The 23,490-nt window shown below is 40.1% G+C and overlaps 1 protein-coding gene across 2 annotated transcripts; it reads right to left on the bottom strand.

The window, feature by feature from the left end:
- Window positions 1-576: 576 nt before the first annotated feature.
- Window positions 577-21,311, bottom strand: smurf1 (SMAD specific E3 ubiquitin protein ligase 1). 2 transcript variants are annotated; one of them, XM_089018876.1, is made up of 18 exons: window positions 21,041-21,311; window positions 16,039-16,077; window positions 14,665-14,773; window positions 13,334-13,467; window positions 13,127-13,192; window positions 12,932-13,007; window positions 12,261-12,472; window positions 12,089-12,173; window positions 11,111-11,257; window positions 9,914-10,142; window positions 8,502-8,605; window positions 7,598-7,712; window positions 7,343-7,521; window positions 5,933-6,070; window positions 4,725-4,845; window positions 4,433-4,634; window positions 3,992-4,076; window positions 577-2,947 (listed from the first exon to the last, which is right to left on the bottom strand). In XM_089018876.1, exons 1-18 carry the CDS (start codon window positions 21,093-21,095, stop codon window positions 2,848-2,850), a joined length of 2,196 nt encoding a protein of 731 aa, XP_088875002.1. In that variant the 5' UTR covers window positions 21,096-21,311; the 3' UTR covers window positions 577-2,847. The 2 variants fall into 2 exon arrangements, with proteins under 2 accessions (XP_088875002.1, XP_088875003.1); XM_089018877.1 differs by having other exon boundaries at window positions 3,992-4,067.
- Window positions 21,312-23,490: the final 2,179 nt, after the last annotated feature.

Below are 23,490 nucleotides of genomic sequence, written 5' to 3'. Positions count from 1 at the left end.
CAATAAATTGTAGTCTTCCGAATAGGAATTGGATTGGATTAGCCTTTATTAGTGTCGCAGTGGAACATTTTACATTTAACAGCAGCAAAACTGCGAAATTAAGAGGAACGGAATAAGTAGAAAAACAAAATACAAGACCTGCTGAAAAGGCAGCCACTCTCGCGACGCCATCTTGAGGTAAAAAAAATTACGACTGTATGAATATTGTACACTGCATCATACAGTAATGGGATTACCGTAGAACATTTTGAAATTCTCTCATTTTGTAACAATGTTCACATTTGAAGTCTCGGCCCTGAAAATATTAATATGTTTTGAAATGTCTTCCTTTGTAATATCGGACTACGGTATTGTCATTTATAAAACGTGATTCCATCTTGAATTCTTGTTTGCACCATTTCCTCTTAGTGGAATAATATAACCAATGTTATTAAATGCGTTATTTTTTCCCTTCATGGGATTAATAAAAATAAAATAAATAAGTGCCTCACACACACACACACACACACACACACACACAAAATCTTGACGTTGACAAATGTTTAAAAAGCAAAATAATCACACAAACCAAGGGCATTTTAACGTAATTTCTTTTAATATAATCTTATTTACAATGTATTTTTCATACATGTTTTAGCACATATTAAGTTTCAATACTCTTGCATCCATCACACAGTGAACACAGAACCTAAAAAAAAAAGACGCAGATTTGAAACTAATCTGCCATAACAGTCTTCGATCTACAGTGAGTGGCCACTGTTTTCTCCACATTTTTTTTTCACTTGAGTTTGCTTTTCTTGAATTATTAATTCATTCACATGTGTGGAGTACTGGTAATAGTAAAGAGCGCTTGTTCATTCATGGTTGCCTTGAGCTTAATGAGTACTCGAGTAAAACGGACAAAACATCAGGGCTGCCAAAGAGGAATATTTGAGAAGTTGATCTTCAATCATGATTGAAAAGGATATTTTTTTTGTTTGTTTCTTTCTAAAACCGACTCATCCTTTTGCATTTCCTCGGCTCATTTGGAAATTAACCACATCATCCTGATCGCACCGCTCGGTAGAGCGAAACTTTAAAATCAGGGCTTTTAAGGTTGATCCCTTTATAATAATAATAATAATAATAATAATAATAATAATAATAAATTTCATTTATAAGCGCCTTTCAAAACTCTCAAGGTCACTTTACAGTCACAGGATGAGTTTTTCTGTAAATGAGCAGTGGCAGCCACACATGCCAGCGTTCACTCAACCCGGAAGTAACTCAAATAGATGGAAAGCTAGCAAACTAGCTAATAGATAGCCAGCTATCTATCCAGCAAGCCAGCTAAATAGCTACATAGCTGGCCAGCTAATATATAGCTAATAGATAGCCAGCTATCAATCCAGCCAGCCAGCTAAATATCCACATAGCTAGCCAGGTAATAGATAGCTAATAGATAGCCAGCTATCAATCCAGCCAGCCAGCTAAATAGCCACATAGCTAGCCAGCTAATATATAGCCAGATATCAATCCAGCCAGCCAGCTAAATAGCAACATAGCTAGCCAGCTAATAGATAGTTAATAGGTAGCCAGCTATCAATCCAGCCAGCCAGCTAAATAGCCACATAGCTCGCTAGCTAATAGATAGCTGATAGACAGCCAGCTATCAATCCAGCCAGCCAGCTAAATAGCTACATAGCTCGCTAGCTAATAGATAACTAATGGATAGCAAGCTATCAATCCAGACAGCCAGCTAAATAGCCACATAGCTCGCTAGCTAATAGATATCCAGCTATCAATCCAACCAGCTAATTAGCCACATCGCTAGCCAGTTAATAGATAGCTAATAGATGGCCAGCTATCAATCCAGCCAGCCAGCGAAATAGCCACATAGCTCGCTAGCTAATAGATAGGCAGCTATCTATCCAGCCAGCCATCTAAATTTCTCCTCAATAAACATACCATAGCATTCATACTTTACATAGTCTCACAATAATATTTGCATCATTATGCATGGTAAAAAAAAAAAAAAGAAAGACATGAATCCAAACCCACTTGGTGGATGACTTGAACTGGAAGTAAATTCACCCTTCCACTCAGCGAGAGCGTATGAAAGCATTAGTGTGAAATCCTAATAGAGCATAAGATCAAGAGAGAAAGAAAGCAGCCTGGTCAGTCATCACTTAGTAATAAATAATAAAACATTAGAGAGGATCAGAGTGGTTGCGGGTATGTACGAACGTGACAGACAGACAGACAGACAGACAGACAGACATTAAGTCATCAAAAAGAAGAGCAGGCTCGTTTGATCGTTCGGCAGCGTAACCAAGGTGCCACGCTGTTTATAACGTGCACACATTGGGGAAAACGCGACAGTGGGGGAGTACGAGTCAGTCAATGAGGATGTTTCTCACACATTCACTCTTACACACACACGCGTGTGTGTATGTCACTGTCATCCGGAAGTTTGTTTTCCATCCGGACATCATTGCACCTTGTCTGTACCATGCGCGACGCGGCTGTCGACGTTCCGAGGAGTTGACATCATAAGCAAAAAGATTAAAAATGCTTCTTCAAAACATTTGGAAAAGATTTTGGAAAAATACTTGAGTTTTTCTTCCTCGATGCGCTTCCTTTCCGCCTTCCGACTGTTGAAGCGGCGCAGGGCCAGGACTTCGTTGTCGTGGGTGTTTGGCCCGCCGGCCCGGCCCTGCTCTGTTCCGTTGCATTCTCCATCTTCTTTCTGTGCATTTGTTGTGTACGTTAAAATTAAAGTCAAAGAGTTGAATGCAAGTGCGAGCACAAGTGTGACTGTGTACGTCGGTTTGGTTGTGGAAGGGGGGGAAATGGGTGGGGACATTTTCACTCCACGGCGAAGCCGCAGGTTTCTTCCACGGCTGTCAGCAGTTTCTCATAAAGTTTCTCGTAAGACTCGTAAGGTGGGATGTCGATTCTGTTGAAACTAGACATAGAAAGGGGGCAGGGCAGTTAGCCAAACCGAGCGGGACCGTTTCTTTCCAGTGATATCTTGGCTTATGAACTTTACGAAATACAGTAAAGTCTCGTTATATCGATATTCAAGGGAGTCCGAAAAAATATCGATATAATCGGGACTATCGATATATCCGACTCTGTTTGCATGTAATTTTCTCCGTGCGTGCATAGAATAGTATCGATATAACCGGGATTATCGATATATCCGATATCGATATAACGAGACTTTACTGTATAAAATGTATGAACGAAATATAAAATGTATGAACATTTTACCTTGGCATACAAACTATTTTTCGGGATACACACGCAGGTGCCACAATGAGTGACTTTGATGGTACTGTACAAAGGCAGAGTGCAGACTGCAAGGTTAAAAAAATGGAACTGTATAGTGCCACAGCAGTTTTTTTTTGACGACGATACTAGAGCAGCGTGTTCTACCGGAAACAAATTCCTTGTGTGTTCTACATACTTGGCAATAAAGATGATTCTGATTCTGATTCTGAAAATATCCCATCAATCAGGCTCCACAAATAACCCGCACAAGCCATCTGTACACTTGATGCAAAAAGCTATCAACCCAGCTAAACTGAACACAATTGATGAGGAACATGGTACAATTATCGCAGAGAAAGCACCTACAAGGGATCATTCCTCAAGATGGTGAAAGAAAGCTACGTTCCTCATCAAGTGTTTAATGCTGATGAAACCGGCCACTCCATTCCATCATCAAGGTAAATAAAACGAATTGATTATACAGTACAGTTGATTTCTTTAATTATAATACAATAGCACATTTATTATACGTAAAATAAGGTATATTTTGGATAGAAATTTAGGTTTTATGGGGACCTGGGAACGGATTATTCTCATTTCAATGGTTTCCGATGGGAAATTAATTTTTGGTATACACACTTTTCACCTTACACACTCTGTCTGGGAACCAATTGAGTTCGTAAGCCAAGGTATCACTGTATTTGCAGAGTCCATTTGTTGTGTTTTTTTTTTTTACCAAGTGTGCGCCTTGGGCAGGTTGTCGGTGTTGGCGTCGATCAAATGGATGGTAAAGAGCCTTGGTCCTGCAGAACCTGTAGAGCCTTACACATATACATTCTAGTTATCACTGCTCTATACCGCTACACAAAATTAATCAATGACTTGGAACTGTTAGCGGCTTGGAATTGAAGCGGATTTACATGGGACAGGAGATGTGAGACAAAAGACTTCCTGAATATTCAACGCGAGTCTTAAAACGTAAAATATAGCTATATGCGGTGGTATCTTTGTAAAATGCGCTCAGTAGAAGTCATTTGAAGTCATTTTACAAATTATGGACGCAACTTCTCCGGAGGTGTCGGTTGTCCTTTAAATTTCTAGTGAAAGATGTTATAAATATCGCATAAGACAAAAAAAAAAGTGTGCGTGTGACCCACTGAAGCAGTGCATGACCCACCCTGCAGTGCTTTGAACCCCTGCAACGGGACCCGGGTGGATCCCGTGACAAACTGCAGCAGGCGTCCTCTCCTCTCCTCACTGAAGGCCTCCACGGCCTGCCAGAACCACCGCACCACGTTGCTCTCACTTGTACAGTGCTTCAAGCGCGTGTTTGTCTTCCAGTCACTCAGGTCGATTTTGCCCAATCCGCCGATGATCAGCTGGATCGCGGCCGGGAGACGGTAGGAAAACAAACGCAATAAATTAAATCCCTTCAAATAATTGTTTGAATAATAATAAAATAAAAGTACCTCAAGTTCTTTATGGTCAAAAGCTTTTAGGAGATGTTGTGGGATAAGCTCACTAAATCCCTTCTGGAGAGCCAAAAACTGGGCTTCAATTCCTCGCATAAACCGCCAGTTTACATAAAGCCTAAGGAGGACAATAAACACGTTTACACACACACACACACACATGCACATTTATTTCGTGGTCATTAATTTAACTCATTCACTGCCAGACAATGTGCAAAAAAAAAAATGTGTCCACTCCAGCGCCAGGGTTTTTGTCATTGTCACTCAAATTCCAGGACCCAGAGAATATTGAGTTTTAGGACGACATAAACATTCAATGCAGCGTAAGAAAACTTAGACTCTCTTCTTTCATCAGAAGAAAAGAGTTAATTCCTAAACTATATGGGTCTGGAGTTATCTGAGCTTGAAATGAGGGCGGATGTCCAAAGTACAATTCAATACACTCGTTTATATAGCGCTTTAACAATAGGGGCTATTTAGCTGGCTGGCTGGATTGATAGCTGGCTATCTATTAGCGAGTGAGCTGTGTTGCTATTTGGCTGGCTGGATGGATAGCTGGCTGTCTATTAGCGATCTATTAGCTGGCTAGCTTGATTGAGAGCTGGCTATCTACTAGCTATCTACTGGGTGGCGAGGTGTGTGGCTATTTAGCTAGCTGGCTGGCTGGAGAGATAGCTGGTTATCTATTAGCTATCTAATAGCTGGTTGGCTGGCTGGATTGATAGCTGGCTATCTATTTGCTAGTTAGCTAGCTTTCCATCTATTTGAGTTACCTCCGGGTTGAGTGAACGCTGGCGCGTGTGGCTACCGCTACGCACCCACAGAAAAATACATCCAGTGACTCTAAAGTGACCTTGAGAGTTTTGAAAGGCGCTGATAAATGAAATGTATTATTATTATTATTATTATTATTATTATTATTATTATTATTATTATTATTATTATAGCTGAAGCTGGAACATAGACCTAAATTGGAAAAAAGGAAATGCTGCCCCCTTGTTTTGAAACAAAAACCTTGTCAGAGGCCATGGCCAGCGCTTTATCAGCACCCAAAGAAAAAAAAACAAAACCCGGACAAATTCAGAAATGGCGCTCTATGTCATATTTTCAATTCCCAAATAAATTCGTGAATGGCAGTGAATGAGTTAATTAAATCATGAAATAATTTTTCAGAGTGTATAACCTCGTTTTTTTTTTTTTTTTACCTCACATATTCCTTCTTGTTCTCCTCAGTGACAGGAATGTTACGGCCATTAGGTTTAAGTTCATGTTGTAGAAACTTCCCAAAGGCGTTATGCTCCACGCAGAAGGTATGGTCCAGGACTGAAGTGATGTCATTCTCTCTGCAAAAACGTAAAATAGCCATGACAATGAGGATCGTGGGGCGGAATAATGCAGTCGCATTTACTTTTTCCTGCCCTTTTACTTCATCCATTATTCATGTTTTTGTTGCGATAGTGATCTTTAAAGGACAACCCACACCAATTTTTTGTTTCCTAACTGACATCAGAAAAACATTTTATAGCATCTAAAATACCCAAAACACGCAGGCTGATATTTTTAGTCAAATGAAAAACACCAATAAAAATGTGTCCCGAAACTGCCACAAAATGAGCTCGAAACAGAATCAAAACAACGGCTCTGAAGAGGAAAGCATAAATGTTGGCAATTGATTAAAGGCAGGGGTGTCAAAGTCATTTTTTGCCACGGGCCACATTGTAGTTATGGTTTCCTCTCGAGGGCCGTTATGAATTTGGGGAACCCATTAGAATGTTTAAATCCCTTCACATATAGAGCACACAGCAAATTAATGAATAACTCGTTTTCAAATCTGAAGTCAAGAATAATGACTTTTATTGTGGTTGACATCCAAAAATATGAAATTTTGGCTCAGATTTTAGCAATCATCATGGAATTTAACAACTTTGATTTGCTTTCGCGGGCCGAAAAAAATGATGTGGCGGGCCGGATTTGGCCCGCGGGCCTTGACTTTGACACCAGTGATTAAAGGAGTCCTCCCATGTCAATTCGAGCCGTCAATGACAGCAATGTAGCACACAGAAAATGCACAAGATGGCGCACAAGCTCCCTTGGAAGTGGGCTGATTTGTCTGCTGGGAATTTGTGTCAACTAGTATCAAATAGTAGTCTTGCTGCAACACACAATGATTCACCATTGCGTTATTTATGTGTTTTCCTTCTAATTTCGCCATCAACATGAAGTTTTCAGACCAAACAAAGTACCCAAAATGCATTGTGTGTCGCTTTCTCGGTCAGGGGCGTTCCAGACGTGACGTCACAGTAGGTATCGTCACCAACTCTAAAACAAGACTTCCGAGATATTCAGCGCGAGTCTTAAGACGTAAAATATGTGGTGATTTTACAAATTATGGACGCAACTTCTCCGGAGGCGTCGGTTGCCCTTTAATTATACATGAGCCGCTATGGCTAGTTTACGAATTGCATGACAAAAGCCATACTGATTTAGTCGGGCTATTCTCCTTCTGTGAGTTACCATTTTGTTTCCATGCAGACAATTGCGCGGTTGTCACACACAATTGTCACTAAAACGACATCAGGAAATAAATCTTTTTGTTTTCAGGCGATCTAACTTACAATATCCAGATGAGACTCTTGTGCAACTCCGGATCGGTGGTCTCCAGGTCATTGAGCTGTATGGGTTTGCCTAATAGCTGTTTGTAGAAGGGCAGCGTGAAGCTCCCGTTGATGTAGTGACCGTGAAAAACCGCCAGTCCCATGACACGGCCCACAAAATGGAAATATGATAGGTGATCCTGAAATATGACCAGGCACCCGTACAGTAGTTGTAAAGTCAATTGTGGAGTGTTGTACGCGTCTCTAAGCACCCACCGGGTTAATGGAGGAGTCGGGGTTAATCTGTAACGTGTAGATATTGTCCGTGGAGTACTGGAAGAGGCCATAATAGGGGTTTAACATTTCGTGGCACAGCAGGTACAGCCACTCCCTGCACAGAAGAGAAACCACAATGTCACAATTATCCATATCATAAGAAAAAAAATTACAGGACTTCATGGTGAATAACATTTTCTGACTTGCAGTTTTCACTGTAGACCCGAGCATTTCCAAACTGGCATAAATAATTACAGTCATAGGATAAGTTTTTCTGTGAGTGAGCAGCGGCAGCCACACGCGCCAGCGTTCACTCAACCCGGAAGTAACTGAAATAGATAGAAATCTAGCCAGCTAGCTACTAGATAGCCAATAGATAGCTAGCTAGAGAGCCATAAAGCTAATAGATAGCTAGCCAGATAGCCAGCCAGACACCTAACAGATAATAATAATAATAATACATTTTATTTATAAGCGCCTTTACAGTCACAGAATAAGATCTTCTGTGGGTGAGCAGCGGCAGCCACACGTGCCAGCATTCACTCCACCCGGAAGTAACTCAAATAGATAGAAAGCTAGCTAGCTAGCTAATAGATACAGTAATAATAATAATAATAATAATAATAATAATAATAATAATAATAATAATAATAATACATTTCATTTCTAAGCACCTTTCAAAACTCTCAAGGTCACATTACAGTCACAGATAGCTAGCCAGCCAGCGAAGAGATAGCTAATAGATGGCTAATAAATAGCAAATAGACAGCCAATAGATAGCCAGCATGCCAGCTAAGAGATAATGTCCTGCAAAAAAAATGAATCAAATTCAAAAAAAGGTACATATAATGTGATGATAACGTTAAATGCAATTTGAACGCTGCATTCAACCATCAAGAATCACCTGGCCACACCACCATAGTCCAATCCTTCCTCTCCTCTGAATTTCACCATGAGACGCTTCTTTAGGTCTTTGGGCCTCATCTTCATTATTTGCCGATACGATTCCTAAAACAAGAGACATGTACATACTAAAACACACTCTCACTGTTGTTTTTGTACATTTTTTCTTTCAAATTAAAAATAAAACGTAGGCCAGTAAAAATAAAGAAAGGAAAATAAGATGAAAAATGGCCTTGCACTTGTGGGCTATTTTTGGTCGGTTTGTGTTCCGGGATGTGTTTCGTACGTCCACCGTTACGTTGCAGGTAAACCTGTGCTTGTCTCACAAAGTTGTCAATCACTTTTACACCCTCCTCTTAACCCAAAAAGATGTGTCCTAGTGAGTCTCTCACTGCAGCAATGTTTTCCCCGAAAGAGGATTGTGTAATACGTTTGTATTTTTTCATATGCTAGAGTTCATCTATTTGCTATCTATTAGCTAACTGGCCGGCTATCTAGCTATCTGGCTATCTATTAGTTATATAGCTCGTTGTCTAGCTGTCTATCTGGCCATCTATTAGCTAGCTAGCTTCCTATCTATCAACTTCCGAGTTGACTGTAGCCGTCGCTGCTCGTACATGAAATGTATTATTATTATTATTATTATTATTATTAGTAGTAGTAGTAGTAGTAGTAGTAGTAGTAGTAGTAGTAGTAGTAGTGGTAGTAGTAATATTAGTAGTAGTATTAATATTAGTAGTAGTAGTATTAGTCTTAGTAGTATAAGTATTAGTATTAGTAGTAGTAGTAGTGGTAGTAGTAATATTAGTAGTAGTAGTAGTAGTATTAATATTAGTAGTAGTAGTATTAGTCTTAGTAGTATAAGTATTAGTAGTATTAATCTTAGTATTATTAGTATTAGTAGTATTAGTAATAGTAGTAGTAGTAGCAGTAGTAGTCTTAGTAGTATAATTATTAGTATTAGTAGTATTAGTCTTAGTATTATTAGTATTAGGAGTAGTAGTATTAGTAGTAGAAATAGTAGTATGAGTAGTATTAGTACTAGTATGAGTAGTATTAGTACTAGTATTAGTAGTAGTATTAGTATTAGTAGTAGTAGTAGTAGTAGTATTAGTAGTAGTAATAGTAGTATGAGTAGTATTAGTACTAGTATGAGTAGTATTAGTACTATTAGTAGTAGTATTAGTATTAGTAGTAGTAGTAGTAGTAGTAGTAGTAATAGTATTAGTCTTAGTATAAGTATTAGTCTTAGTATTGGTATTAGTATTAGTATTAGTAGCAGTATTATTATTATAATTATTATTATTTCAAAAAAAGGCAGGAGACATCTACCAGATTATCGACACAGAAAATATCTGATGCCACTTGTGAATGGAGAAAATGTAAAAAATTACGTAAAGTAGCAGCACCCACCTCAAATATCTCCTCGCGGGACACCTCAATGCGACAATGTCCAGCTTGGGGCTGCTGCAAAGAGAGCTCGTGGCGCAGCAGTTTCAATTTATGGACCAAATCTCTTTCGTAACGTGCCGCCAAGTCCCCGTCGCCGCCGACACCGCTGCTCATTCCTCCAACCCCGCCCTCATCAACCCCCACATCCATCTGGGGGGCTTGTGAGGATTCCTTCACTTGGGATTGCTGGCTGAAGGTGGGAAGACGTTTTTTTGAGGAGGTAAACATTACAAATCTGCCAGAAACATTAGACTCTCTGCATTCATAAGAACAAAATAGTTAATTCATAAATTATATGGGCCTGCAGTTATATGAGCTTGAAATGAGGGCGGCTGTCCAAAATACAATGCATATGCACATATTGGTTTATATAGCGCTTTAACAACACCTGAAGCTGGAACAAAGCGCTAACATGGAAAAAAGGGAAATGCGGCACCCTCGTGGAAGGGAAAAAAAAAAACACTGCCAGAGGTCTGACCAGCGCTTTATCGGCACGACTGCAATAAAAAAAACAAAACCAGAACAAATTCTGGAATGGCGTTCGATGTCATATTTTCAATTCCCGAATAAAAACTGATCCTGTTACTGAACAACTTAACAAAGTGACCTGGAGAGTTTTGAAGACTTCAAAATGATATTTATTTTTATTATTCGTATTTTTATTGTTTTTATTATTTTTATTTTGTTATTTTTATTTATTTATTGAAATTGTTTTTATTTTTATTTTATTTTTTTACTTATTTTTTTAATCATTATTTTTTTTTATTATCTTTTACTATTTGTATTATTATTCTTAATGTTTATATTATTATTCTTAATGTTTATATTATTGTTCTATTATTTTTATATTTTTCTATTATTTTTTATTTTTGTATTATTATTTTTATTATTTATTCTTATTCTTATATTCGGGAATAGCAGTGAATGAGTAAAAATATTTTTTTATGCAGTATAGGCACTAGATGACATATCCAGCCACCATCTAGTATACCATAAAAGCAGACATTTAGTAGGTCATGTTGAGATGCAGCAGAGAGATTAGCAACAGATTAGTGTTGAAACTACTTATTTTTATTCACCGTGCGTTGGGGGTCTCTCGAAATGAGGCGCATATATCTACAGACCAGATTCATAAACGTATTTGGAGTCGACTGCTACCTGATGATGGTGTGTAGACGTGGATCTGTGAACTGTGTGGTTCTGTTGTTGTGGTCCACAAAGTAAATGCGGCCCGACACGGTGCTTCGGACCTCCCAGCCCACGGGCAACGGACCAAGTTCCTCACAGCTTACGCTGGCCAGGTCTCTGCATCAAGTCACAAGCAAGCAAGCACATAAGTAAGTCCAGTAGAAAGAAAATTCCAGCAAAATATACTCCTACTACAGGCAAATTGGAGACATTATACAAATTTGACATGGGCGCCTTCACAATCAGTTCTGCAGGCCCTGTCGCATCAAATTGTGTCGATCAAACTGTTGCTTTTAACCAATCAGATTTTGAGTTGGCAACCCAAGGCCTGCTCGAAGGCGACGTCAGTTTTCGCAAATTATGATTGGCGAAAACTAGCCAATCATAGTATCACTAGCCGCGAGTATTAAGCGCATACTGGCCAGAGATAGCACACTGTATCTATAGCGAGCTGCATAAGCAAATATATTTTTGTGTTGATTTAATAGCAGTTTTGTCAATCCACAATGGCTGAAGGAGGAGAAGAAATGGATTTGGTTGCAGATATACTGTTAATGCAATTTTCAAGACGGACTTTTGATAAATAGATGGACATCATTAAGGTTGGACGGTTCCAAAGCTAGCAAAAATAGCAAATACAATTGCAATTTTATGAGGTTATCATGAATCATAGTAAAGATTCGACAGTTTAATGACAGTATTTCTTGAGTCACAAATTATTTCCTGACCAACAACATCCTCTAGTGGACGTGTATTAATATCACACCAGATTTGCAGCTGATGGATTCAGACATAGCACTACTGAAGGCCTCAGCCCGTCACTGAGTAACACAGACTATAATTGGGAAAAAAAAAACGATCCGATCAAGGCTAAGATTGTCCATGAGTACATGAAATATTTCTTCAAAAATGTTAACTTTGAGGTTCCCCGACAAATGGGAATCATACCTTGGTATCCGTGGGTCATGCCAGGTGCTGACACCTGTCTGCGTATGAAGGAAGTACACCTGGCCCTGCACTGTTGTTCGCTGCTCTGTATGAAAAACAAGTGTAAATGAAAAGTGGACCGTTAAATTTGGTTTATAGAGTGAGAAATGAGACCCAGCCACAACAAACTGACCATATCCTTCAGGTAAGTCGGGTGGCTGGTGCCCGTGAGGTCTGTTCTGAGGTGTGTGGCCATGTCCTCGGGAGTCTTGACCTCGGATTCGCTGGGACTGGAGACGGTTTTCTTGACTTGGCGAGTCGAGACGGCAGTTCCCGCCACCCGCAGCACCGGTGGCGTCGGAATAAGGCAGCGGTTCTTCACTGAAACATCCCTCTAACACTGGCCTGCACAGTCACACATATTGGGAATGTGACATGTACATAAAATGGATCGCATCAAAAAGTCAATAAATAAAACGATATGAATGACACAATGATTAAAATGTGTCCTAATTTAGATTAGAATACAATAGAATACAGTGATACCTTGGCTTACGAACTTAATTGGTTCCCAGAGAGTGTGTGTGTGTGTGTGTGTCAGGCAAAAAGTGTGTATTCCAAACATTAATTTCCCATAAGAAACCATTAAAATGAGGATAATCCGTTCCCAGGTCTGGATTAAAACATCATTTTCAACTAAATAAGCCTTAAAACTACACACAATATACCTTATTTTATGTATAATAAACGTGCTATGGTATTGTAATTAAAGAAATAAACTGTATTTAAAAATTTCATGGATATTTACATTTTGGAGCGTCACTATTTGACGATAGGAGTGTAAACATTTGTTAGCGCACTCACCCATCGTTTTCTAACAGACCCCGACAGTCCACCACAGGGCCTCCACTACCTATGCGGTCTCGTGTCTGCAGGCTCACTGAGGGGGAGGAAAAAAAAAATTATAACGGAAATGTCAAGCCATGAATATTTTGGGGGCGAGTGTACACACGGAGACACCAAGAGAGAATGATGGTTGATTTTTGCGAGCAGCCTCACCTACAATCTGTCCCCGCACTGCGTCACTGTCTGAAGGGTTCAATTTACAAAGATCTAGTCGCTGGTCTGGAGGGAGACATAAAAACAAAACAAAACAAAAAAAACACATTCCTTATAATTTTATAACCTGCTTTAAACATGCCACATTTATGCAGCAGAGGGTTGGTGTTAAAGGAGTGGCAAGACAAAAAAGAAAAGAGCGCTCACATCCTGTGTCTTTTAGTCTGCTGATGGCATTTGAAAGAAGTCTAATACACCCCAAGAAGCCTGCCCCCTGCCGTTTATGGATCTTCTTGTGGTTCCATAAACTGATGGTGATGGAGTCTGTCTTTCCAATGTAGCTGGGGGAAGGAAAAAAAAGACACGAATTGGATTGTTTTGGAAGTTACAACTTTTTAAAAAAACAACAACAACAAAAATATGAGCTAATATTAACTCATTCAATGCCAGACATGTGCAAAAATGTGTCCACTCCGGTGCCAGGGTTTTTGTCATTTTTCAGTCAAATTGCAGGATCCACAGAATGTTGAGTTGACTACATAAATCAGCAACACAGAAATTTTAGCCTCTCTTCTTTCATCATAATAAAAACTGTCAGAGATGTTCGATCGGACACTGTTTACAAAGGCTCGAACCCAGAAAGATTATTTTTTTACTGCTGGCAGGAGACGTAGCAATTCATGACAGATGCCCGAATTCTGCAGCCCTCTGCCAAGTTATTTATTGAGAGTATATGCAAATTAAAGTGATACATTAGTAAAACATAGTTTTCTTGATTATAATACCACGTCCCTGAATGTTCTGAGCACCAGCAGCTGTAAGCAATAAAAAAGATATTTTAATTGGTTGTCTTTTCCACGAACTGATAAGTTTGTAACCTGGCAAATGAGCTCTTCCTGTGAGGGAGTTTCAAGTCCTCCAGTGACGAAGGAGTTTCCCAAGTCCTAAATTCTGTCCAAGTCCAGATCTCCTCGATGAAGATGACAGTTTAACTGGGCTGTGTCTGTTTCACTCAGATTTACAGTGGTCATCTGCGACTTGACTGTAGGCCTATCGTTTGGTTGGCCAGCTAAGCATGAAACTTTTAAATATGATAACTTCTTATACTGTTTAATCTCTATCAAAAACATAATTAATTCCTAAATTATATGAGTCTAGAGTTATATGAGCTTGAAATGGGGGGCGGCTATACGAATGCTGCCCCCTTGTGAAAGGGAAAAAAAACATTGCCAGATGTCTGACCAGCGCTTTATCGACACCCGCGCAAGAAAAAAACTAAAACCCGAACAAATTCAGGAATTGCGCTCCCTACGTTATATTTTCAATTCCCGGATACATTCAGGAATGGCATTGAATGAGTTAACAACCGAATGTCAGCAAAACATGTTGAAGGAAGTTTGAAGTGTGACACAGACTGAAATAGATTTCTAAACTGTATAACACACGCAGGGCTAACTATTGACAAAGGATCATTCGGTTTCAAAGCAAAACGAGAAGGACGCAGCAAGAATTGCCGTGATTGCGCGAAGGTCACTTACAGGTCGTAGTGCTGATTCCATTTGGGGTCCAGTGTGCTCTTCACGGTGTCTGTCGAGTGGCATTGACCTGATCCGTCCACCACAATCTTGGCAAATGGATCGGGTAGACCTGTGCGCGCAACATTCACGGCTGTTAGAATCTAATTTGGTGGTTCTCAAATGTTTCAAACCTCGGGAGCCAGTAAAAAAAGACAATACGGAAAACATCCTAGAATAAAAAGCGACAATGAGAAAAAAGGTTTCTTCGGCTGTCATCTGTACTTATATGAAGGTGTCTGACATTTCACTCCTCATCCGAAAAGCTTTGTCAGCGAACTAAATATGTGCTGGTATCCCTAGCCCTATATCCCGAATAGACAGAGGTGGCTGTGCCAGACCTCTGCTCTAATAGGTCTAATAGGTAGCTAGATAACTACCTATTAGCTAGCTACCGAGCTATCTATTTGCTATATATTAGCTATCTATTAGCTGGCTACGCAGCTAGCTATTTGGCTCGCTATCTAATAACTATCTAATAGCTATCTATTAGCTGTCTAGCTATTAGCTATCTAGTTAGCTATCTAATAGCAATCTATTATCTAGCTAGATTTCTATCTATTTGAATTACTTCCGGGTTGAGTGAATGCTGGCGCGTGTGGCTGCCGCTTCTCACCTACAGAAAAACTAATCCTGTGACTGTAAAGTGACCTTGAGAGTTTTGAAAAAGCGATTAGAAATGAAATGTATTATTATTATTATTATTATTATTATTAATTATAATTTTTGAATTTGAGAATTTGACCATTTTTGATTCTTTTATGAACAGCAAAACCCTTCACTCAATCGCCATAATGTTTTAATTTAGACCGCGCTTACAACAGACTTCTTAGTCCGATACCACGCAGGCTTTGTCGTACTAATAAGGTGAAACCAGAGCCAGGGATAGAACAATAGAGGTAAACAGATTGGCTTCAGGAAGTAGTCCACTGCACAGGGTCTGGCACAGTGACCTATCAATGCAGAGGTCTGGCTCAGTCACCTCTGTCCATTAGGAACCAGCAAAACTTTAGTTGGCTGACAAAACTCTTCGGATGAGCAAGAATGTGTCATATAGCTCCAAGGCAATCAGACCACCATTAATGTTGCATCCTGAGAATCACCAGATACAGTAAAGTCTCGTTATATCGATATTCAAGGGAGTCCGAAAAAATATCGATATAACCGGGACTATCGATATATCCGATATCGATATAACGAGACTTTACTGTAGTTAATGAGTGAAAACACGGTCAAAGTAGTCCAAGACGTAGCGGAACAATCTCATTCAATCAATTCCCGACATCCAGACGTCAGCAAATGTTATGAAGCACGATGCAAAACAAAAGAGAAACTTACGAAAGAAGTCTTTCTTTGCTAGGTTCTTGGCACATAATACTGCAAGAAAGAACAGAAGATCATGAATATGGATTATGGAGCGCGCATACGCAAGCATAAAATACAAGTGGTTTAAAAAATGATGTACAATGCACGTCGTTATTCGGAAAAAAAAATGTCTGCCTTGTAGGACACGAACAAATAAATAATGCAGAAGATATACACACACACAGAGGCCTGCCACAGTGAGAGTGGAATACAGTGATACGTTGGCTTACGAACTTAATTGGTTCCCAGAAAGTGTGTGTAAGGTGAAAAGTTTGTATTCCAAACATTAATTTCCCATAGGAAACCATTAAAATGAGACTAATCCGTTCCCAGGTCCCCATAAAACAGAATTTTCAACTAAATAAGCCTTAAAACTACACACAATATACCTTATTTTATGTATCATAAATGCGCTATGGTATTGTAATTAAAGAAATAAACTGTACTGGATAATAAAGTTGTTTTATTTAACTTTGTGATGGTCGTTGATGGCTTGATGGAATGGATAGCTTTTTGCATAAAGTGTCTCAAGGAGCTCTGGGTTGTACATCTTAGAAGTTGTGATATTGCAACAGCAACAAATGCAGGCAGACACACTAGAAACTTCATGAATAGCTGGTTCCCTTGCTTGTAGGTTCTCTTCAAATTGTCCAGATGAATTGTGTGGGTTATTTGTGAACCTGATTGATGGGATATTTTAACCTTGCAGTCTACACTCTGCCTTTGAACTATCAATAAAGTTGAAACGAGTCCAAAATTTCACAGTTTTCTATCCATGTTCTCACCATTTGTGTTTTTGCGCGTGTGTGTTTCTGTAACCCTTATCGCCTATTGATTGACAGCCTGCCACTAAATCGATCAGTTCCACCAGTTCCATTGCGCTCCAATTAAAATGGCAGAACGGTCCACTTTGGCCCAGATGGCCTTTTTAAGGAAGTCAGTCCGCCGCAGGTTTAGGATGTGGTGACCGCGGTGGCGGAGAACCGTCTGCCGTGTCCTCCGCTACTTCCTGTGAATAACTCGTGGAGAATGGCTGCAAGATATCCTTCCTTCTTCCCCTTGAGTCACACATTCCACAGTGAGACATCACCAGCAGACAAACGGAATCGCATTTCTTGATCTATCCTGAATCCGTTGCCGTACTGTCTGTCACTGCTTCAACGATCGCTTCCCCCTCTGCACCCCCCCCCAGCCCCTGTCGCCCCCTTTGACCTTTCCGTTTGCCTCTTGCCAGGAAAAGAAGAAGGTCCTTCACTCGCTCTCTCTTTTCAGAGTGTTGTCCGGCTCTTCCGTGGCAGTAAATGTGTGAGTGGACCTTTCTCAGCATTTCAGGAAATTGTTCTTTCTGCCAAGGTCATGGCTGGTAAAGACACACACACACACACACGCACACACACACACACACACACACACACACACACACACACACACACACACACACACACACACACACACATACACACGTTCCTGTTTCAATGGGTTTGTGAGGTCCGGATAACTCCAGATAAGGAGTGAGGACCACCGCTGCTGATAAGTTTAGAGAAGAACTAGTCTTACATTTGAACACTAAATGTCACCCAATTTCCTACTTCAATTTTTTTTAAAAAAAAGAAATAAAAAGTGGACTTGAAACTGAAATAACAGCAGGAGTGAGGTTTCTGAATGGGTACATTCAAAGTCCTCACCCTTACAGTGAATTTGGTGAAAATATCATTTTACTTTTTGTGGTATGAACTTTTTCCTCTCATTAACCAACCACACACACACACACACACAAACACACCCAGTGAGTAAGAAGTGTGTGTTTCCAAGTGAAATGAAAATACACACCAAAAAATCATTTTGGGTGAATTTGTGAGGACCTCTCTGAAACTTTAACAGATGCATATATAGACCCACTAGAAGCCTTTAGAATGAAACCGGCCAAAAGGTCCTCACTTGTCAAAAATGTCCTCACTACGTATGGTATAAAATGTGAATGGTCCTCACAAGACTAGTCATACAAACACACACACACACACTTCCCCATACATACACAACCCCTCAGCTGGTTCTCCACTGCCGGTTTTCCTTTTTGGCATTCAAGGCTGATCTTTTTGAGAGACTTGAGAACCGGTGGGAGCCAACAGAGGAAGAATTCTTTTCATCCGGTCTTGCGGAAACACCATAAAATAAAGCGTGATGCTGACAAAAGTGAGCGACCGCTGTCACCAAGAATATAAAACATGCTTTTTTTTTTTGCTACAAATAATCAACAGTGTGAGATATTTTGACACCCCTGACCCTGGTATGATTTTGATTACCTCGTCCATTTTCCTTATTTTTTTGTACATCTTTTTCCCCAACTTGTGAGCGTCCCGTGTCAAAAGAGCCAATTGGTGCACAATCCAAACAGCAAGAAAACCCGAGCGGCACGTGTTGCCTAAGCTAGCTAACATTGGCATGGTTAGCCCACGAGCCTGTTCTACGCTAGACAAAACAAACCTCTATACTTCCTCTAACCAAACTATGCTTTACTTTTCTTGCCCTAAATATTCAATGGCGTCACTTGAGGCTTCATTTTTCAGGATTTTTTTTTTCCATAAACAATTTTTGTCTATAATAACCCAATTGCTACAAGCGATTACCTTGTCACGTAGGAATACGCCGCATCGTCCGTTTATATATCGGCAACATATAACCACAAGAGATTGTAGGTCGAATACGTCACAATAAAATCAGAGGAGCCGGCCAGGCGGGTCTTTGTGTGTGTGTGTCCCCCGCCATAGGCGTTTAAGCCTTGTGCTCATGTAGGCCAAACATCTCTCTTTGCTTGACAGACTCAACAAAAACACATTTGCCAGCCCAAGAGTATTCAACATTCCACAGACAATTACACCCACCCCCCCTCCACCCGAGCGAGGGCAAAGTCATGGGCAATAACCTTTGCTTGCACCCAAGTAGAACTAATGTAACACATACTGCACGTGGCGCGTGTCATACCACATTTATAAAACACATTTGGAACGATCTGGGTTTTATTATCGGCATCTCCGGTGACTATGTTGTATAATACTGAAATGTGAATGGCAGAACATGAGATTGCAGAAGGTAAATAAATAAAGACAGCATTTCTATTACATCCTTGTTTGGTGGTGTATTATTTCTGATGCGACATGCAGTGATACTTCGGTTTAAGAACCCCTTGGCTTACGAACGTTACATTTATGAAAATTTTACCTTGGCATACGAACTATTTTTTTGGATACACACACAGCGCCACAATGAGTGATGTGTCGTTGGCGAACGAGCCCGTTCTCTTAACAAGAAAATGGCAGCTGACTGTTTTTGTCCTCTATTCCCCGCCCTAGTCTTCGGTTAAAGTTCGGTGATTGGTCAAGAACGTAGCAGTGAGGGGAGGGGTTAAACATTAAAGAGACAGACAGACGACAGAGAGAGAGTGACAAAATGGATAGAAAACAGTGAAATTTGGACTCGTTTCAACATTGATAGTTCAAAGAGAGTATAGACTGCAAGGTTAAAATATCCCATCAATCAGGCTCCACAAATAACCCGCACAAGCCATCTGTACACTTGATGCAAAAAGCTAACCACCCAGCTAAACAGAACACAATTGATGAGGAACAAGGTAAAATGATCGCAGAGAAAGCACTTATAAGGGATTATTCCTCAAGATCAGAATCAGAATCAGAATCATCTTTATTGCCAAGTATGTAGGACACACAAGGAATTTGTTTACAGATGGTGTAAGAAGGAGGCTACGTTCCTCATAGTGTTTAATACTGCTGAAACCGGTCTCTCCATTCCATCAGGCCATCAACGACCATCACAAAGGTAAATAAAACCACTTTATTATACAGTACAGTTTATTTCTTTAATTATAATACCATATCACGTTTATTATACATAAAATAAGGTATAGTTTGTATAGTTTTTAGGCTTAGAAAATTAGAAGGTAGAAAATTCTATTTTATGGGGACCTGGGAACGGATCATTCTCATTTTAATGGTTTCCTATAAGAAATTATTTTTGGGAAACACACTTTTTGCCTTACACACTCTGTCTGGGACCCAATTAAGTTCGGCAGCCTAGGTATCACTGTACGTACCTTAACCCGTTTAATTAAGCTAATTATTCGGTGTGAATGATCAGTTTAGCATCAGGTGACCGAGGAGTCAGGCCTTAGGCAAAGGGAGACATTTCCATTTGAATAGAAGCCCCCTGAGAACCCGATGGGGTCACAGCGGCTACAGTGAGAAGCCTTTGTTACAGCATTGTCCCTGTCTCAAAGACTACTTTATGTCCTACACAAGCGAGTCCGAACGTCAAAAATAGCCTTAAATTGTTGAATCAAGTAGCCAAAAAAAAGCCTGAAATTGAAGGAAGATAACGGTTAAGTATCGTATAACCATATCGATCGGTTGTGATGCTTAAAATAACCGCCAGATGCAATTGGCAGGTAAAAATCAACCAAGTCGTAAACTATTATGAGTATGTACAAATAAATATTCCATTTAGTTTATGTATAATTGTTATAATGTGGTGGTAGTAGGTGACTGAACCCCCCTCAAGCCCCGATGGGCGTAGCTAGCCAGCATTAGCGGTCAACGATAACTACGGCGTTATGGCGAGCTAACCCCGACTGGTTTGTGTTAATAATTCATCGCGTATTAATGGTTTTAGAGCGGCTATGTTTTCCATTGACCTCAGCGGACAAGAATGGGTTTTAGGATCGGGGTGAAAGTTCCACGGGACAGGGAATAATTTCTACACAGTGGACTGTTTTCTTGCATTACGGCTAACAAGCTAGCATTGCACAAAAACCGGATGTTTGGGCAAATAGCAGACATTCAGCGAGTTCTTGTTGTCGGGTTAGGTTTCCTTAACATAAACGATAACGTCGCAGTGCATCGGAGATCCAAACCGCAAGGCGTGGTGTATTACAGTCTCGATTTTATGTTCTTTTTTTCTTTACCTGTCAGTCGGATTTTGATGCTGGACCCGTTCCTCCGAGTCCCAGGATTCGACATCACTCCGTGAAAAACGAGCCCGCAAAGTTTCCCCTTCGGGTCTCCCTCAAAGAGACCGTTTCACGACTCTGTTGGAAGGCGAATAGCTTCAGATGACAAACACGCGGTTGTTTTTTCGGTTCTTCATGGATCCGGATGTATTATTTCATGGCAAAGTCCTGAGCTTCTTCGAGATCCGACAACACGGGAGAACATTTTCGGGCAGGCTCAAGCACGTCATGACGTCACAGTCCTCACTGAACAGCCTTACGTGCTCGCGTCCGGTGGGCGTGCCCGTGGAAGTCCCTGCACACGGCAATATTGTTTTAATTTTGCATTAAAACACATATTTATGGAAGAGTATTGAATCCACTTTGGGAACATTATTTAGTTGTAATTTTCCCCCCTGTAGTTAGATATGTTTTATTAGTGACTTCTTTTCCTTTCGGATTTTCCCTTCAGGGGTCGTCACAGCGAATCAGTGTTAATATGTAAAAATACACAAATGTGTCAAGAAATAAACCCATCTAACTTTGATGTGCGATTCTGAGTTCATCTGCCGATTATATTTTCATGAACAAATACGATAAATCGAATTCAGTTTCAATAATTAAAGGACAACCGACACCATTTTTTTGTTTCCTAATTGACATCAGAAAAACGTTTTATAGCATCTAAAATACCCAAAACACGCAGGCTGAAATTTTTAGTCAAATGAAAAACACCAAACAACACTTGCTCTAGAATCAAAACAATGGCTTCAGATTTGAAGAAGAGGCTTTCATGTTATTCATCCAGTTATGAATATGATTCAAATAGTTCTGAAGAGGAAAGCGTAAATGTTTGCAATCGATTAAAGAAGTCCTTCCGTCATTCATCTCATTTGAGGCGTCTGGACTCTAATGTAGCGCCCAGAAAATGAACAAAATGGCGCCCAAGCTCCATTGGAAATGGTCTGATTTGTCTGCTGGGAATTTGTCAACTAGTATCGAATAGTAGTCTTGGTGCAACACACAATGATTCACCATCGCATTATGTGTTTTCCTTCTAATTTTGCCATCATCACGGATCAAGTGTTCAGACCAAACAAAGTACCCAAAATACATTGTGTGTCGCTTTCTCGGTCAGGGACGTTCCTTCCGTGACGTCACGTCAGGAATCGTCACCAACTCGAAAACAAGACTTCCTGAATATTCAGCGCAAGTATTAAAACGTAAAATATAGCTATATGCAGTGGAATCTCTGTAAAATACCCTCAGTAGAAGTCATTTAAGGTGATTTTACAAATTAGGGACACAACTTGTCCAGAGTCGTTTGTTGTCCTTTAAAGGTATGCATCTCTTTCCAAGCTATCAGTACGACCACCTATAAAGCTAGAAGAGTATTGATGGAAAGTGCAATTAAGAGTCTGCGATCATGGTGTCAAATAGAGATCAATAAAACAATGCCGTTCTGCTGAAAACTCAGTACTACAGTCAAAAGAGCAGCTGCCTTTTGAATGTGAGCATTACTCGTGTCCGGTCTACTCAGAGGCCCCATTGTTCCAGTCGCTAATGCCGCTTGCAGGCAAATCTCAGTAGCCAAATCGAGCATTTTACCTCCAGATAAACATCATATGACAGACCATCACTGTCACGAGAATTAATAGATAGAAAGCGAGCTAGCTCATAGATCACAAATAGATAACTGGGTAATAGCCAGTTAGACAGCTAGCTAGCTTACTACAATTTAGCACGTCGGTTTAACTCGATCAGCAGTCACACGCGCCAGCGTTCACTCAACCCGGAAGCAACTCAAATAGATAGAAAGCTAGCTAGCCAATAGATAGCTAATAGCTAGCCAGCTAGATAGAACCCGGATCATCAGCAGAACCTCATCCTCTCACCACATCACCCCCGTCCACCAAGAGCTCCACTGGCTCCCGGTCAAATATAGAATCAACTTTCAAATTCTTTATACATTTTGCGCTATCCAATAAGTTATCTGGCTGGCTATCTGGCGGGCTACCTAGCGAGCACTTTATTTGCTAGCTATTAGCTATGTAGCTGGCTCGCTAGCTATCTAGCAAGCTATCTATTAGATTTCTGGCGTGCTAGCAAGTTAGCTATTAGCTGGCTACTTAGCTTTCTATGAGTGGGTTGAGTGATCCCTGGCGCGTGTGGCTGCCGCTGCTCACCCACAGAAAAACTAATCCTGTGACTGTAAAGTGTCCTTGAGAGTTTTGAAAGGCGCTTAGAAATGAAAATTTATTATTATAGCCAGTCAGCTAGATAGCCATATAGCTAATAGACAGCTAGATAGCAAATAACTAGCTAGCGAGATACCCAGCTAGACAGACAGATAGCTAAATAAGTAAATCATTAATCACCATATATAATCATATAATATATATCAGGGGTCTCAAAGTCATTTTTTG

This window comes from Hippocampus bargibanti, linkage group LG17 (assembly GCF_051943395.1).
Source record: "Hippocampus bargibanti isolate YZ-2025 linkage group LG17, ASM5194339v1, whole genome shotgun sequence".
Lineage (NCBI taxonomy): Eukaryota > Metazoa > Chordata > Actinopteri > Syngnathiformes > Syngnathidae > Hippocampus > Hippocampus bargibanti.
This window is presented reverse-complemented; position numbering and strand designations above follow the sequence as displayed.